Source organism: Thunnus thynnus, chromosome 19, assembly GCF_963924715.1.
Source record: "Thunnus thynnus chromosome 19, fThuThy2.1, whole genome shotgun sequence".
Classification (NCBI taxonomy): Eukaryota; Metazoa; Chordata; class Actinopteri; order Scombriformes; family Scombridae; genus Thunnus; species Thunnus thynnus.
This window is the reverse complement of record NC_089535.1, coordinates 29591681-29609008: the sequence shown is the minus strand read 5'-3', so window position 1 is coordinate 29609008 and position 17328 is coordinate 29591681. Positions and strand designations below refer to the sequence as shown.

The 17328-nt window shown below is 37.2% G+C and overlaps 1 protein-coding gene across 1 annotated transcript; it reads left to right on the top strand.

Annotated features, from left to right (window-relative positions):
• The first annotated feature begins 626 nt into the window (after positions 1-626).
• Positions 627-17113, top strand: reep5 (receptor accessory protein 5). Its single transcript, XM_067574431.1, has 5 exons — positions 627-847; positions 1114-1207; positions 12913-13051; positions 14336-14504; positions 16795-17113. Exons 1-5 carry the CDS (start codon positions 730-732, stop codon positions 16842-16844), a joined length of 570 nt encoding a protein of 189 aa, XP_067430532.1. The 5' UTR covers positions 627-729; the 3' UTR covers positions 16845-17113.
• The last annotated feature ends 215 nt before the right edge of the window (positions 17114-17328 follow it).

Below are 17328 nucleotides of genomic sequence, written 5' to 3'. Positions count from 1 at the left end.
TGACATGGGCAAATGTTATAACCATAACAAAATGAGGACATGTATGTATAAGATAAATTTCATTGTAGCCCATAAGTAAAAATGCAAACTCTATCACAATGTGAGAACACAGACTGCTGCCTCTCTAGATGGCTTTTAAATTTAATCTTATGTTAAAACAGCATATAAAATAACAACAGACAAAGAAAAATGAAAGACTCTGGACAAAACTGGAAACTGAGGCTGGAGGTTTTAAAATTGCAGCCAGCTACAGAAACACTTTTAATTCCAGGCTTAACGGCCCTTTCCATGTTGGGGCTCTACGGAGTTACTTTTGCAATTAAAATGTGAATCGAAAAGTTTTGATTGTGAATCCAAAAGTTTTTATTTTTAATTTAATCACAAATTCATTTTACTTACAATAAAACATTTTTTGATTGCAGTGTTGATAGTTTTTGCTCTAAAATCTATTTTTTGATTGCAAACCTATTCTGTTTGATTGCATAATAAAGACGCAAAAGTAACTCCATGGGGCCCTGGTTAGTTATTTTTTATTTTATTGACTGAATAGTGATCACAATGCTGAATAAACTCATGCTTTTATTTAGAAGGATGAAATGGGAAACTATGCTCCATCCTGTCTAGCTTGACGCCTCTGTGAACAAGGGAATATAGGGCTGCAAGGGTGTCGCAGTTTGATACTGAACAACTTCATAATTCAGCAGCATCGTTAAAGAAGGAAGTGCAACCATGGCGCAGGGTCTCAAGGAAAGATTTGAAAACTTTCTCCATGAAAAGAATCTTATTACAGATGTTCTGGCAAAAATCGAGGCAAAAACTGGAGTAAGCAGGACGTACATCGCTCTCGGTGAGTGTTGATAGAGGGACGGGGACGGAAAAGAGACTTAACGGAGACTGACTAAATCAGAGAGGAAATGATGATGAGAAAGAACGAGTCAGCGCGTGGCAGAAGGGAGCTGCATTTACCTTTGGCCTTTGTCTAAGAAACCAAATATTGCTGATGTTTTGAATAACTATTAGTAGAATGAATTCATTAGAATAAGCATGGTGGTATAATACGTATGGTATATGTGTGAAAAGAGTGTGACAAACATCTGCTGTCATTTGTTCCAGCTGTCATCGCTATCATCGCAGTTTACTTGGTCATCGGTTACGGAGCCTCCCTACTGTGTAACCTCATCGGCTTTCTGTATCCAGCCTACATATCGTAAGTGTGTTATTCTTAGAGCAAGTCTATCAAGGAAGGGCCTGCCCAGCACACACACGCACACACGCACGCACACAGACACACACAGACACACACAGACACACACACACACACACACACACACACACACTCTCACTCAAACACTCACTAATTCACTCACTCACTCACACCAGACACACACACACACACACTCACGCACGCACGCACGCACGCACACACACACACGCACGCACACACACGCACGCACGCACGCACACACACACACACACACACACACACACTCACTCACTCACACACACTTTCACTCACTCACTCACACCAGACACAGACACACACACACACACACACTCACGCACGCGCACACACACACACACACACACTCACACTTTCACTCACTCACTCACTCACACTCACTCACTCACTCACACACACACTCTCACTCACTCAGTCACACACACACACACACACACACACACACATTCACTTATCACTAATACACACACACTGACTTGAACAACATTGATGGAATAATTTAAACCACTTCACTTAAATGACTTTAAAATATTGTAATGTAGTGTAGTCACTGTAGTGATAGAGTATGAATCATTTTTGCCCATAATACATTGCTTAATGCATAGTATAATACATGACTGTCTTTTGATCACCCCATAATGGGTCATACTGTGTGTTTTCTTCCATTCATTACTGTATGTTATGATTCTTGAAACTTGCTTGTTTAAAGTCACACAGTTGTTGCCTGGTGTTGCAGTTTAAGTAAAGTAATGAATTAGCTGGTAATCAAAATGACAAAACATTATTTAGACTCAATGTTCAATGTGATAGATAGGCTTATACCAGTCAAGTCTGGTACTTCTCCAAGTAGTCTCCAACCTGAGATAACCCAGATGGCATCGCTCTGACATCATCAGGGTTATTTCTTAGACTTGACAAAGCTCCTGCAGAGCTGCAGAAGATGTTATACAACATTTTTTCACAGGCTGAGAGGTACTCCTCATGACTAGTAAACTGATTATCATCTTTAAAATCAAGTTTCAAGTTTCTCTCTGACAGTCTTGTGATCATGACTTGATTATATATATATTTTGATACAGAGAAAACAATTCAACCACCGCATGTTGTGAAACTGTTATCATGATGTCATTATCTCATAATGTCAACGCAACATCATGTATAGGTCTACTTCCTGTCTCTCTCTGTGAGGAATGACTGCTCACAGAGAGAGACAGAATGCTTGCTATCTAAAGTTAATATTATGATCAAAATCATTATTTTGGGAAGTTATTATGATATGAGCAGACTTTGTTAATAATTGAGTTATGATCTCAAATACGTAAAAAGGTCAGTACCCACTCTGCTTTCTTCCATATTCATCTGACATTATTTGAATTATTTTGAACATGAAAACACTTCATGTGGTTTCAAATCTTATACATTAGATATTTGTGACAAAATAAGCAATAATAAAAGTGAAAATGAAAAAATACACACTTTATTAATTGATAAGAGATTTAGCGATTAAACCTTATGGAATGGTTCCATTTGATTTGATTAACAGTGTGTCTCCCTTGCAACCAAAGCAAACAATCCAACAACTTAGTTTGACTCAATTATCCCAACTCAAGATTCACTTCTTGTTTTTTTTTTGGAGCTTTCACCTGTATAATGTAGTCTTCATCAGTGGATGGCATAGCATGTCTATGGAATCAGGAAGTTACAGAGCTGGCATATCAACAGATACATCTCCATGAGCACAGATATAGAAGACACAAAGAAATGTCTCTTGTGAAATAACAAGTATGGTTCTATCTTTGCAAGTAATAGTGTGTTCATGGTGGACCTCATCGTACAAAAGTGATTAAGAAAAAAGGGCCATGAGGAGCCTTGAACAGGAAAATAAAGTGGGCATTTCCCAGAAAATACCTAGCTTTAATTGAATTCAAGTTATTTATCTCTTTCTTTTTTGATTTGCCTCCTGCTTATGTGAACAAGGCAACTGAGCATTCTGAGCTATAGATGGTTCCCCGAAGACCATACAAATCTCATACATACAAATTAGAGGACAGTTCCCATGGTGTGTCTTTCAATGGGAATTATTTTTCACCAACCATTTATGCACTAGTGGGCAGATTTATGACACCTACCATAACTTACCCTCAATTAAAAATTTGTATCCTTACTTTTTTTCAATTAAGGGTAATATATATATATATATATATATATATATATATATATATATATATATATATATTTTTTTTTAAGGGTCAAATAAGGGTCCAATGACTAATGTGATGAATTAAGAACTGATGTGGGCTTTCAATGACATCTCTTGTACTTTTTGGAGTATAAAAGCTCGATTCTGGGCCCGTAGTATTTTTACACCACAATTCAAAAAGTCTAATAACTAGACTATTAAATGAAAGCTCTATGGAATCATGTAAAATGTTCTCATATTCTTCCCAGACAAACTAAAAGTGATTATGTCCTCCGCCATGTGTCAATGAATACACCAGAGTAATACATTTCACAGCTCAACCACAGACACATTCATTTACATATATTTACATTCCCTTGTCCCATAGTTTGAATGCCTACATAGGAATGTTCTAAAATACATAATATTAAACCTACATATGCAATTTTTAATGATTTTTTTTTGTTTTTTTTAATATATATGTATATATGTGACCCCCACTTAGACTCAGTCTTGACTCAGTAATGAGCAGCTGTATTGACTACAGCCCTACTCTTTGATGTTATATCACTACAGCCTCTGAGGTAAGCCCAAACCTGCTGGGCAGCGTGTATAAGGTGCCCAGGCTTGCCTTGATGTAGAAACAAATATGTGGGTAATAACATTTGGAACAAACAGTGTTTTATTTGATCAGTGACTGAATTGCAGAGCAGTCTTACTGCTCTCAAATTTGGCATTTTTAACCTCTGTAATAAATTTAAATTGATGAGTCATCCACAAGCTTGAGCATGGTTATGAAAAATTGAAAGGACTTGGCACGAGGAGAGGTTACACCCAGGTTGCTACAGCTTCATCAGTTTAGAGAAAGGCTCTGATGGGATTTGCATTATCAGCTGTGTTTCTCTTATCATCTCCTACTACAGCATTTGATAAACAGTGGGGTGGAAAGAGTACAAACAGGTTTTATAGTATTCATGTAAAAAAAATCATGAAAAAAACTTAAAGCAGTTATAATCAACATTTTTATAATAACAATGTATCAAATGTCAGTGTGTAATGTGTTGGTCGTGGCTCATAATGATGAATCTACAGAGAATTATCAGTGACTCTGCAGCTCCTCTCGGCTTTATGGAGCTTTATAGTGAGTTTCAGTTCAGTGTTTAGCTGTCTGGCTGCAACTTTACTGTTTTGGTTCATTCTCAGCGCTCTCATAGCGTCGTTTTCAGCCGCAGCAGGCAGCTGTTTTCAGAGAAAAATCTCTGAATACCCACTGTACACTACCTGCTCAGCACCAAACGGCAAACAGACACAGTTAGCTGTAGGCTAGCTGAGCCAGATAGAGCTAAAAGAGAGTGAATATTATAGGATGTGGAAATAATCAACTGTTCAACAAATCAACTTAAAAGCTGATGATATGTCATGTTGTGTTCACTACTTATTGCCTCCAAGTGGACAAAAAAATCAGTTGATGCAAGTCTCTCACCAAAGAGAGCAAACATTTCAGTACACAGACATTTAAATAACAGCTGACTACTATACTTACTACATGTCCATCTGAAACTAACCCAATCTGATCAACCAGCCCTGCATTCAGTCTTTCCTTCATGAAGATTCTGATGTTCAGTTTGTGTTCTGACTGTTTCAGAGAGTTTAGTTTGTGCTCCCATTGAACTGTATAGTGTTTTACTGACAGATGTTTCTAATATTAAGTCAGCCTACATTAATATAAATGGGGTGAACAAAATAAAATATCAGAACCCCCCCCCCCCCCCCCCCCCCCCCCAGGTCTCTAGTTTCACAGCAGTAAACTGATGCTAACAGCTAGTAATGCTAACAATTACATTCCCTCTGATACTCTGGCTATTATAAGAGAACAATCTAATAAAGTCACTGTCGAGTAGCTACAACACATTGTATGTTACTATATGACTATGTATCATTAAACAAATTGATAAAGTCAGGAAGTATAAATACAACACTGATAACAGAAAATATATTACAGGACACTTTGTGATTCTGTGATGAAAAAACCAGATATGTTCTAAGTATTTTTTTTAATGAAAAGGTAAAATAAGTGTAAGTAAATAAGTTATTCATATTTTTTCTTTTCAATGTTTCAGGAGTACTTTTATTTTTTATGCAGTCCTACTGAATAATAGAACACACCTGCTTCTGCCCTCATGAAATATATTAATAACAAATGTTATGCTTGGGCTTTATGAACTAGTTGAATCAGCCCTCGTTGATGCTGTTCGTCCTCATGTTTGTGTCAGCAGCTGGAGGTAAATATTAGTTTGTGTGGAGGCTGATGGATCTCAGTGCTGAGCTTCAATTTGACAGATAAACCGTGATGAGGCTGATGATATGAGTAGCTGGGATTGCTGGTAGAGGAACAGCCCACACAAATTATTATTTTTAACGAGCTCCACCTTTTCAGTCTCCTTATCTCCATCTTTGCACATACTGCCATCCCATACTTTTGTGAAAGTGCGGGCCTCTTTATTCATTCATTGTTTCTGTGTGTCAACATCTTCTCCTGACTTGCTTTTAGAACCAGTAGCCCTGAAAGCCCCAAATTTCCTCCCCAGTCCACATTTTAGTTGCTTGTCGGTACTGGTAGATGGACTGTTAAAGCTAGCAGCCTTCGGTACTAAAATAGCTTGGAAGCATATGACTGTTAGTCTGAAAACAGAGAGGAGTATTTATATTGAGACACACAGGCCTCAGGGACAGTACTGGAGCAGACATGATAAAGACTACTGTCAGGAACAAACTTCAACAGAAAACCAATTAGTGCTGACTGATGCAAAGTATTTTTTTTCTAAATTCTGTTACACAAATCCTTGAATGCTTCTCTATGTTGAACAAGACGGACTGAAATGTTTTCAGAGATAAATCAAAAGCAACAACCACTGTGTTTCTCTAACCCTGCATTTCACCAATATTTACTTCATTTAAACAGCAGAAATATCACAAGCCAGCCCCCACACACTGTCTGCACTTATTAAACAGCTATATTTTGGTGCAACAACCTTTTGTCATGCATATCATTTAGAAAATGGCAATAAGCACATATACAGTACCTATAAAAAGTACTCATTCCTTTTCAGAGTTTTCATATTTTATCATTTTACACATCAATCAAAGTAGATTTGAGACTTCTGCAGCACTGATCAACAGAATATCACCCTTTAATGTCAAAGTGATCTCAATGAATTACAAATACAAAATCATTTTTGCACAGGTTTATGTATGAAGAACACATCAATAATAATTTCACACTACATAACATAGAGAGTAAAAAAGATGTGTGGAAAAACAGTTGGAAGAAAAGAAATGATTACTAACTAACAGTTGATATTTTGAAGTCTACAGTTGGCATACTAAATATTCACAAACATCTTCTCATTGACTCTAAAACATTTAATATTCACAAAGTCACCTCGAGTTATCTGGAGTTTAAGTATCACTGAAGTAATAACAAGCTGGGTTGTCTGATTCACCAGAATAGGTTACCATGGTGATCTACCCCAGTTAAATCAACAACTATGTAGAGACATCAAGAAGAAGACAACAGCACCATCAACAATACAAAGCAGTGAAAGTATACACCAGGTAGTTGCACCTGAAGATACATAATTATTCTAGAAAAGGTATAAATACTCATGATAGTAAATAGGTCAACAATACAATAACAAAACAAAAGCAAAAATAAAAAAAGTACGATACTATAAAATGTTTTAGGTAGTGCACAGCAAGATGACAAGAAGACGGTTTACCGTCTCAACCAGTCACTTTGCCTGTTTCATATTTTTTTTAAACAGCTGTGCACAGTGGAGCAGAAGAATGACTGTAGGTTGTCTGGAAAGTAGACAGACAACTTATTTAGTGGTTTTGTGCTTGTGTTGTCGTGATGATAAAGGCAGAGTGACATGAATACAAACACCACAAGTTAAAGGCAGGTGGTGTGGCTGAAAGGCCTGTCACAATATGTTTCCTGTGCATGTTTGCCACATGTTGATGACATCATCACCTGTTACATGTACTTCATGTCTCTATAGTCTACAATACAAATAGTACAATAACCACAGAAACAATACTAACTAATATTTCATTTAAGCTCTTTAAATTGCATGAAATCACTGTTGGTCTAATTCTCTAATATCACGTCATGTAAAATTTCAAGAATTCAGTATGAAATCATGTTTGCCAGACAGCCATGAAGCACAGGATTATTGATCCACAGTGATGTGGTGTTTTCAGAATTAGTATTTCACTGTGGCCTCCATGTGTTCAAGGTGTCCCCATGCTAACTGGTAGAGTGTTAACCACTCAGTCTGTGTGCAGGAATAGGTGTGGTCTTATGTAGCTGCCAGGTGTCGTTTACTCATGATTTAATCAAGGTAAACACTGTGAAACGGCTCTGCACTGCAGCATGGCACTGTTAAAACTGGAGACTGCAGATTTATTGCACATAACTGCCCTGCTGCCTACAGATGGCTTCAGGATTTAAAGGGGCACTCCACCAATTTAACGAATGAATATAAGTTAACTAGTCATGTTAAGAATTACTGAACCTGTGAAAAACTGCTGTATAATGTTGCCCGTGGCTCTAGAGTAGCCTGAGAAAGCCCTGTGTTATAAACTGAAGATGTGAAGGTTAAAAGACTTGGCACAAGCAGGGTCTGATTAAAAAAAAATAAATAAATAAAAGATGCTATAAAGTGGCATGGTAAATGAGGGATCCAGTGTTTTTAGAGTTTGATTCATTCTTGAAACTAAAAGTAATGATATCTCAGCCTCTGTTGCACAGATTTAGACTATTCTTTTTTGAATCTGTCTCTTTTGTGTCCCCTAACTCTAAGTGCTATCCTAAACCTCTGGAGTAGTCCATTGAAGGAGATTTTCATACAGTGTAAAGCAACTTGAATTCATTACTGAACCTCCAGTAATGTTTGGTGCAGTATAGCATTTCACTGAAATTCCTGCTACAGTGGCATGAAACTTTTATTTTTGATGCTGCTCTAAATTTGCGTACTGTTTGGAGAAGTTTTGATGATTTGAAGTACTTTCTTTGCACTTGTTCCCAGGATCATACAATGATGAATTACAATCAGATGATTCATCGTTATGTGATGAATCATAGTCACCCATCTGATCATGATGACCAGATAAGTGACGTTGCAGTCAGGAACATACCACCTCTCAAGATCATGCAAGACCTGCATGGAATTAGATCATTATTTATCTAGCAGTGTCATTCCATCTGCTTGGCAGCTAATGGTTTAATGTGGGGATATTTTTGTAACTGAATGTTCCCAGTGGCATGAAGGTAGCCATTGATTTGGATGTTGTTTATCGTAAGCTTACATGCAATATTGTGTTTAAACAGCCGTAGTAAAAGCAGTGGAACATTTCTTTGACCACACACACATATAAACACCGAAACTGTTTCACTGTGTGTAACTGGAAATCTTCTTCACAACACATGAAAAGAAAAGAGGGAAGAGTAGACGCTTTGTGCAGAGGATCACTGGGTCAGACACACAGAAATATGTCAGAACTGTAGTGAGTGTGCAGCTGTTATGAATCTATAGTTTATGAGTATAGACAGCTGGCTGATTGTGGCAGCCTGTTACACAGAGTCAAGTCCCTAATTTGGTATTCAAAACACAGACGTACTGACAAACTACAGTTTACAGTCAACATTAGAGGGAGAGGAAGTCCACGTTATTTACAGACATAGATAGATGGCAGTTTTTATTACACGGTCATCTCTATTTCATGGTAGTTAAGTGAACAATGCTGTAAGTATATTTAGAAGCTTTAGGGAACAAGACTAGATCAGAACCTAATATATGTCTGGACCATATATGGTCAGTGTGCAAAATTGTGGCCAATTTGTCACAGGGATAGTCAATGGTAGTGTCTATAATGTGAATTACTGGATATTAAATGTTCATTTTCTGTAGTGGTCCCAGTAATATTTGTTGTTAAAGTGTACTTAAGTAGCATATCACATGACATGATTAAGCAAGATTTGAGTTGAAAAAAAGGTTATAAATGCTGTTGCAAGAACAATAACTTACACTCATGTAATGATTTGAAATTAATTATAACTATATTATTGCTAATTATCTGTTAACTCTCCCTGCTTTCATCTGTTTCTATATGCGGATGTCTGTAAACATATGGTCTCATCCATATATGAGTGCAGGAGACCTGGCTACGCGGTGCATGATAGATATGGCACGGTGAGTTGACCATAGACTGTAAAAAAACATGGACCAAGTCACCGTGATGTCACCCATTGGTTTGTGGACTGCCATTTTGAAGCCTTGAGTTTAGCAATTTGACCGTCGGCGTCTTGGATTTGACCGTCACCATCTTTGATTTTTGGAGCCAGAAGTGACCATATTTGGATGAGAGGGTGGAGCTGACCCTAACACTAGCTGCTAGCGTGGTTAGCATGGTGCATTTACAGGATTTTGTCGATCTTTATTAGTAGTTTGTTATTAAGATGCAGAGCCAAAGCCGCTTATGTCAGTCGGGAGATTCCTCCTGTCTTAGTAATTAATACTCTGCGTCTTAACAAGAGATCCCTTAAGAGCCATTGGTTTAATTTTCTTTGAGTTTTTTGTATAACAGGATTCAAATTTAAAGAGATTCTCCTCTGTTGATCCTTAGTAATTAATATTCCTAAAAATAGCACATCATTTTTTATTGAAATATTATAAAAGGCAGATTTAGAGCACTCCTTAATGGCCATAAGTTCACACTTATTTACATTCAAGCGCAGACCAGAAGCCCTTGAGAACTCCCTGATTACTCCAATGGCAACAGAAATTTGGTTTTCATTTTGTAAGAATAGTGTGGCGTCATCTGCCAGCTGATTAATTCTCTACATATAAGAGAAATACCTCACACAGCACTAGTTTTAATATGGTCTGCCAAAAGCTGAACCAATAACAGGAAGAGGTATGGGGAGGTGGGGCAACCCTGTCTAATGCCTCTAAACAGATTAAATTTAGGGGATGTTCCAACCATTAGTTTAACAGAACTATTACTATTCTTTTAAAGAGTTTAAATAACTGTAGAGAAATAATTACCAAAGCCAAATTTCTTTAAAGATTATAAAATTAACTGATGCTCCACTGTATCAAAAGCTTTATAGAAGTCTAAAAGATCTTCAATTACTTCAAGTCTTTTAGCCAATAGTAGAGCAAATATCTTGTAATATTATTAAGTAAACAAATTGAATGCCAATTGTCAATAAATAATGTGTCTTTGTTAGGTTTGGGAATTAAAGTAGTCAACCCTTGAGTCATTGTGGTTGGGTGATATTCTTTTTCTATCCTTTTACAAATACTTCAAATAAATAAGGAGCCAGTTCGTTAGCAAATGAATTGTAAAAATCTGAAATCAGTCCATTAGTATCTGGTGATTTGTTGTTTTTTAGAAGATTAATTGCATTCCTTATCACATAACCCCATTTCATTTTTATCAATGGATTTAACTGAGAGTTCAAAAAGGTATCAGCTGAAGCTTGGCAAAACTTAGAGCTATATAAATTTTTGTAAAAGTCACTAGAGTAACTGACTAACTTCGAAATATGATTGGACCGAATGGATCAAATTCTGAAGTCACTAAGTTGGCAACACTGGTCGTGATTATGCAAATTCAGGTACAGCGGTTGTTCTGTCAACTCGCAGTAGGCAACACTACTTGGATAAAGCACATCACCACACGATCTGTGTCAACGTGGATTTGATGTGCATTTTTCACAGTGTATGATTTATTACATAAAATGTTTGGTTCATTTAGGAACAGAGTAATTCACTCAGTAATCATCTCCATTATATTTCAAAAGATCACATCACACCGTGTGTGTGTGTGTGTGTGTGTGTGTGTGGGTCTGTCATAGGCTACTTTCGGGGACAAATGTCTGACTTCAAACCAGTTAATTGGGGAGGGCTTATCCAATTGGGGACAAAAGTCATGTCTCCAATTGGTAAAACGTTAATTTTTGGATCAGTGGTTAAGGTTAGGGTTAAGGTTAGGCTTAGGCAAGTACTGGTTATGGTTAGGGTTAGGGTAAGTCTCCAGGAAATGAATGTAAGTCTATGTAATTTCCCAAAAAGTGACCTATGACAACATGTGCGTGTGTGTGTCTGTGTGTGTGCAATATCTTTTTGCACACACACAGACATCTTTTTTCAGAATGAATTCTCAAGCAGACACTGAAAGTTTGTATACTTTTATTTTTTTCAACACTTATAACTTTCAATGCCAAAGAATTACATCTTAAGCATGAACCAAGTCGTTTTACCAAAATAAACAATATAACCACAACTATAAATAAAAATAAAAAAGTTCACTTGTTTTGTCAGATTATGTCAAAGATGGAAGAAACAAAAGACTCAGACAACCGTATTCAGTAGATTACTGAATGAGTACAGTTTTGCATTTTGCCAAATAATTTGAAAATGAAAAACTCAGACACTCAGATCATGTAGTGACAGACTCAATGCTGAAATCCTGTAGTGACAATACATGGTTTGTCCAAGTGGTGTTGCCATACCTATCCCTATCCAAGATGGCGGATCGCTCGTACACCCCGTGCATCCATGTGCGAGACTCACACCCCCGGCTGACTCAGATCCTGCGGTGTGGGAATCTGTCGACGTGACATTCGCCAACGGACTCGATGTGTCTGCACCATAACATTGTGAAAGAGACGTTTGTAAATCAGCGTCACAACCCCCGCGAAACGACCCGTTTCACTCAGAATTTGATTTGTCAGTGAGTCAGTCAGTCAGTCAGTGACGGGCAGACGCTCGGGGTTATAGGGCTTATCTGTCATCTGTTGTAAAACAATAAAACCGCAAATATAAAAAGTATAATATATATATAAATTAATTAATACTTTTATTCAAGTACCACACCCAGGGGTGCTCAGCCCACATGAGCTTATAAAACATTACAGAGGTAATGAAGTGGGCAAGTGGCTCCTGCCTGTCATGTAGAAGGGATATGTGTCTAAATCTAGATTCAAGACCTGTATTATTTCAGTTGCTATTATTTTAATAAATCACCACAATGTATTTGTCCCTAATGTGTTAATCCAGCCCTGCCCATATGAGCTGATTTTGGATCAGTCATATGGGTCATTTTGCAAGGCACTGACTTAGTGTATGAGGAATTGTCTTGAAAATATGTTCAAAAGTATCAAGTGTGTAGACAGATCAGAAAACCCAAGTATTACTCTGTCTATGTCTGTGAGACAAAAACTGTACAGTAACAAACTCACTGAAGAGGTCAGGAGTGTCATAGAGAATAAAATGATGAAGAAAGAAGATAGGAAACAAATAGAATAAAATGAAAGAAAGATAAATGGAAAGAATGAAGCAGAGAAGGATGGAATGTGAGGATACATGAGCTCATATATAAATCTAGTGTATCAGTCTCTCACTCTCTTCCTCCTTATCTCCAGGATCAAGGCCATTGAAAGTGCCACCAAAGATGATGATACTAAATGGCTGACCTACTGGGTGGTGTATGGAGTCTTCAGTGTGGCAGAGTTTTTTGCTGATATCTTCCTCTCCTGGTTCCCATTCTACTACATTGGAAAGGTATTGTAGCTGTTGTACTGTTTGTGTTTCCCCACCGACACACTATTTGGTTTTATACTGACAGCTGATATATATCCAATGTAAAATTGTTGTGTGCAAGTCTCGTGAAATTTTCCATATTTATCATAAACCAAATATTTGGCACATGCATCTTACCCACAGAGACTGATTTGATTAATATGTAAGTGCACACTAGCTGCAAGAAGAAATCCTAATACTGCAGTCCAGTAACTAGAGAAAAATGGTATTAAACTAATGTATATTTTGTACAATTATTGTGTAATACAATAATCTATACATATAATTAGCATATTATTAGTTATATATATGTGTAAGTGGACAAAAAGACAAAGTTTCATGTTTACATCTTCCCTAAATTATGAATTGAACCACTTGAACTCATACTCTCATACTGCAGAGCAGCCATTGAACCTGCATGTAGGAGGTTTTTATAGGAGAGTAAAGTTATGAGCATGCAGCTTTGATGTCTACCTGTGAGCCAGCACCTCACCAGACTAGGTGTGTGTTCCCTCCCAGTTCCTCTTAGGAGAGTAAACCAGTCAACATGTTGAGGGTGGAGACACAGCACTGATGTTAAAGAATAACTCAGTGCTGAGAAGTTTGTCATCAGGTTCACAGGCAGAAGGTATCACTAAGAGCCTGTGTTTGCTTTGAGGGATGTGTCATATTTGCGATAATCTTCTCCCTCACAGCGGAATGACAGGCAGGGAGGGACACACAAGTAGACATGGATGGATGAAGTTGCCTGAAAGATACACGTCTTGTCTGAGTGTAGGGGCCTTTGTTATGTTAAATTTTATTTTGTTCATTCCACATCACAGCCCTCTTGTAAAGTAGTGATGTGGTATTTTTTTATAATCTGCAGACAGTCACTGGTGGCTACTGTAAAGCAACTGTTGACTACATCAGATACACTGTCAGTCTCTATAGCAATATTACAGGGATGTTTCATTTCAGTCTGAGAGGTGAAATTAAGAAGAAAACAAAAACAATTTGTGCTCTCAAATGAATAATTGGTGCACACAAATGAACAGAACATAGCATTAAACATATTGTTGACATTTGAACATACGTTTAAGGGATGTCAAAGATAACAATGCTGTTAATGGACAAAATCTGAAGTATATCCTCATTTCTCGTTCCAAAACGACATTAAACCCAAGCCGCTCATTTACATCAGATTGTCTGTGGTCTGATAACTGTAACTGTTTGTCTGAGTACCTAGAACTAGTTTAATGAGAGAGCTCTCGTCTTCTTTCCCAGTGTGCCTTCTTGGTGTGGTGCATGGCTCCGACTCCTTCCAACGGATCAGTACAGATTTACAACCGAATCATTCGGCCAGTTTTCCTCAAGAATGAAGCCAAGATTGATGATGTGGTGAAGAACCTCAAGGACAAGGCATCAGAAGCTGCTGACAAGTTCAAAGATGAGGGTGAGTAGATGGACATGTTGGAATAGTGTTCACTGAAAACAGAGCGAACAATGCTGGAGTTTTCAAGCACTTTGTTGATGCCAGTATTGATATTTGAGAGCAGAAATGAAATCTGATAGTGCTCATAGAGCCAGTACTCCTTTTAACAGTTAAACTTTATAATCAAAGATGTCAGTAACCGTTAAAATAGGATAACAGTAGAATTTAAATATCCAATTAATGAAAAACTAAATTATAAAAAATAATAAAGATTAAAGAGTCAATAAAAATAACTGAGAAAACTGCAACAGCAGAAAGCAAGTGTTGACTTGACACTTGTGATGGACTTAAGGAGGACAGAAGGTCCATCTAGTCTGTGCACAAACCTCCAAACCCTAAAACCAGACATCCACCTTTGGGGCGTTTTTACACATCTTTGAATTATAATCCACATGTAGAACTAAATGAACAGTTCATGTCTTTCAGTGCAAATGTGTAACCAAAATATCTTTATTAGCATATGCAGTGGCTCCGGTGTGACACACATTCCATTGTTCAGATAACAGCATGTGATATGGTATGTGCATGCAGACAGAGCCTCTCCTTAGCTTAACAGCTATCAATAAGAGAGTTCTTAGAGTGCAAAGAAAGTTGTTCAATAAAGTCTTCTCTAAATGTCTTTCTTCCATCCTGATACGCGATATATCAAAGCACCTGCCACAGGTGTATTTCCCAACCAGCAGTCAACAGGAGCCAGTTCACTACAGAGGTTCTCTTACATGTACAAATTACATATAAATCAATAAAAGCTTTTCACTTTTAACACATAGAAATAAATATATATATTTAAAGTTCATAACGTTTATGTACTAATAAATCTGTACAAAACATGTGAAGACAAAGTAGGAAAATAGATTATAGAGAATTTTACCTTCTGACTGTTAATCATATTCATCTGTTTGAACAAAGCTAACTCCTGCAGGGTTGGGTGACTAGCTCACAAGCTAACAAGACACAGACTGTAAACATTACAATTCTCAATGATTTACAGAACTTCAACTGCATAGAGGCCTTTATGTAAAACAGGCTTCAGTTGGAAACAGGACTTTATTCCTAATTTTGCCATTCCTAGCATACTTGATTATATTTCAATAAGAAACTCCTGTTTTAATTTGCTGTTAATATTAACTCAACATGGTTACCTGTTGTCTTGATAAATTCAGTATAATGAACATTTCCAAAGCAGTCATTCCATCAGAATAACAACACAGTCATGCTCACCACTCTGCTGCTCTATTTTATCTTCATCTTTTCTCATGAACACGATATCTCAGGAATGCCTTGAAGGAATTTCTTCAGGTATGAACTGATTAGATTTTGGTGGTCAAAGGTCAAGGTCACTGTGACCTCACAAAACACATTTTTGTTCAAGAATTCATATGCTAATTATGATAAAGTTTCACACAAATGTCTAATAGGATAAAATGATGAAGTGATGACATTTTATATCCAAAAAGTCAAAGGTCAACTCCACTGTGACATCATAATGTTCTGCAAAAACACTTTTCTGGCCATTATTAAACGCTATAACTCAGGAACAGAAGGGGAGATTGTGACCATATTTCACATTTGGTCAGATACTGAATTGGTGACACTAATTCTATACAATCACCACTAAACTGTGGTGATTGTATAGATCTTCTGTCCTGCCGGGTTGAAGATGTGTGTGAAGCATCTGCATTGTAGCATTTGTAGCGTCTTTGCAGCAACATCCATATCTGAAGCATTGTCTGCTGTCAGAGCTACAATTGGCTTTATTGGCCAAACATGTGAATACATACAAGGAAAATACACTTAATACCTTTTATTAAATTCCTTCAAAGTCTTCACTAGAAATGTTATATGAGTTTGGACATACATGGATGTAAACTGCTACTTGACTGTTTGGTGGAGGCATACAACCGTGAGATAGTCTTTCTAGTCATTTACTTCAAATTCTTCGACTTAATTATTATAATAGTTTAGTGTATTGCTAACTTTCTGAAAATATACATTAAGACAGCTTCGGAGTCATTGGAAGGTGTATTTCTTCTCTTTTGGAACTGGTCTAGAAGTTTCCCTGGCTTCTAAGTGTTCAGTGAGGTTAACCACATCCTGAACTGAGGATGAAACTGATTGCAAGTGAGCATATTTCCCAATTTACCAGGGTGTATCTGCATCCTGTATAACAAATACAGGAATCCACTTTGTGTTTGTTTGAATCTCCTGCTTGTTGACAACCATCTGACATTTGTGTGTCGTTTGTCCACAGCCAAGAAAGCCACAGCAAACATCATATTTGAAGAGAAGAAGAGCTCCTAAGAAGGCGGTTGTCATGTCTACAGTGTCCTCCCTGGAGCTGACTTTGTTACAGAAGAAATGTTGCCTTGAAAATGTTTGTTTTTAACAGATCCTCTGTTCAGTATGTAACTTAAGTCTTCATCGAGCTATAGTAGATGTTACACATGTATCAATTAAAGCCATTCCCCTGGTCTGTTTACCTATTTAACTTTGCCTTCTGGAGGGCTGTTAGATAACTGTATATTGGCCCTGATACGCTTTATGAACCAAATAAAATCAAACTTGCTGAAGAGGTTTTCTGAGTTGTGTGCTTAAAGGTAAACTGAGGAATAAAAAAATGGCAGAATGTGCAAAACTGCTGAGAAATACCTATAATACCATGACATATTTACAGTATCCTCTCCAAAGCTTTATAGGTTGAAGTTTTCCTTACTTCCAAGAAAAACATGGGTTAGGTAAAGGTTCACAGGTACTTCTAGGTACAGCATTTCAGAGTGATGGAGTT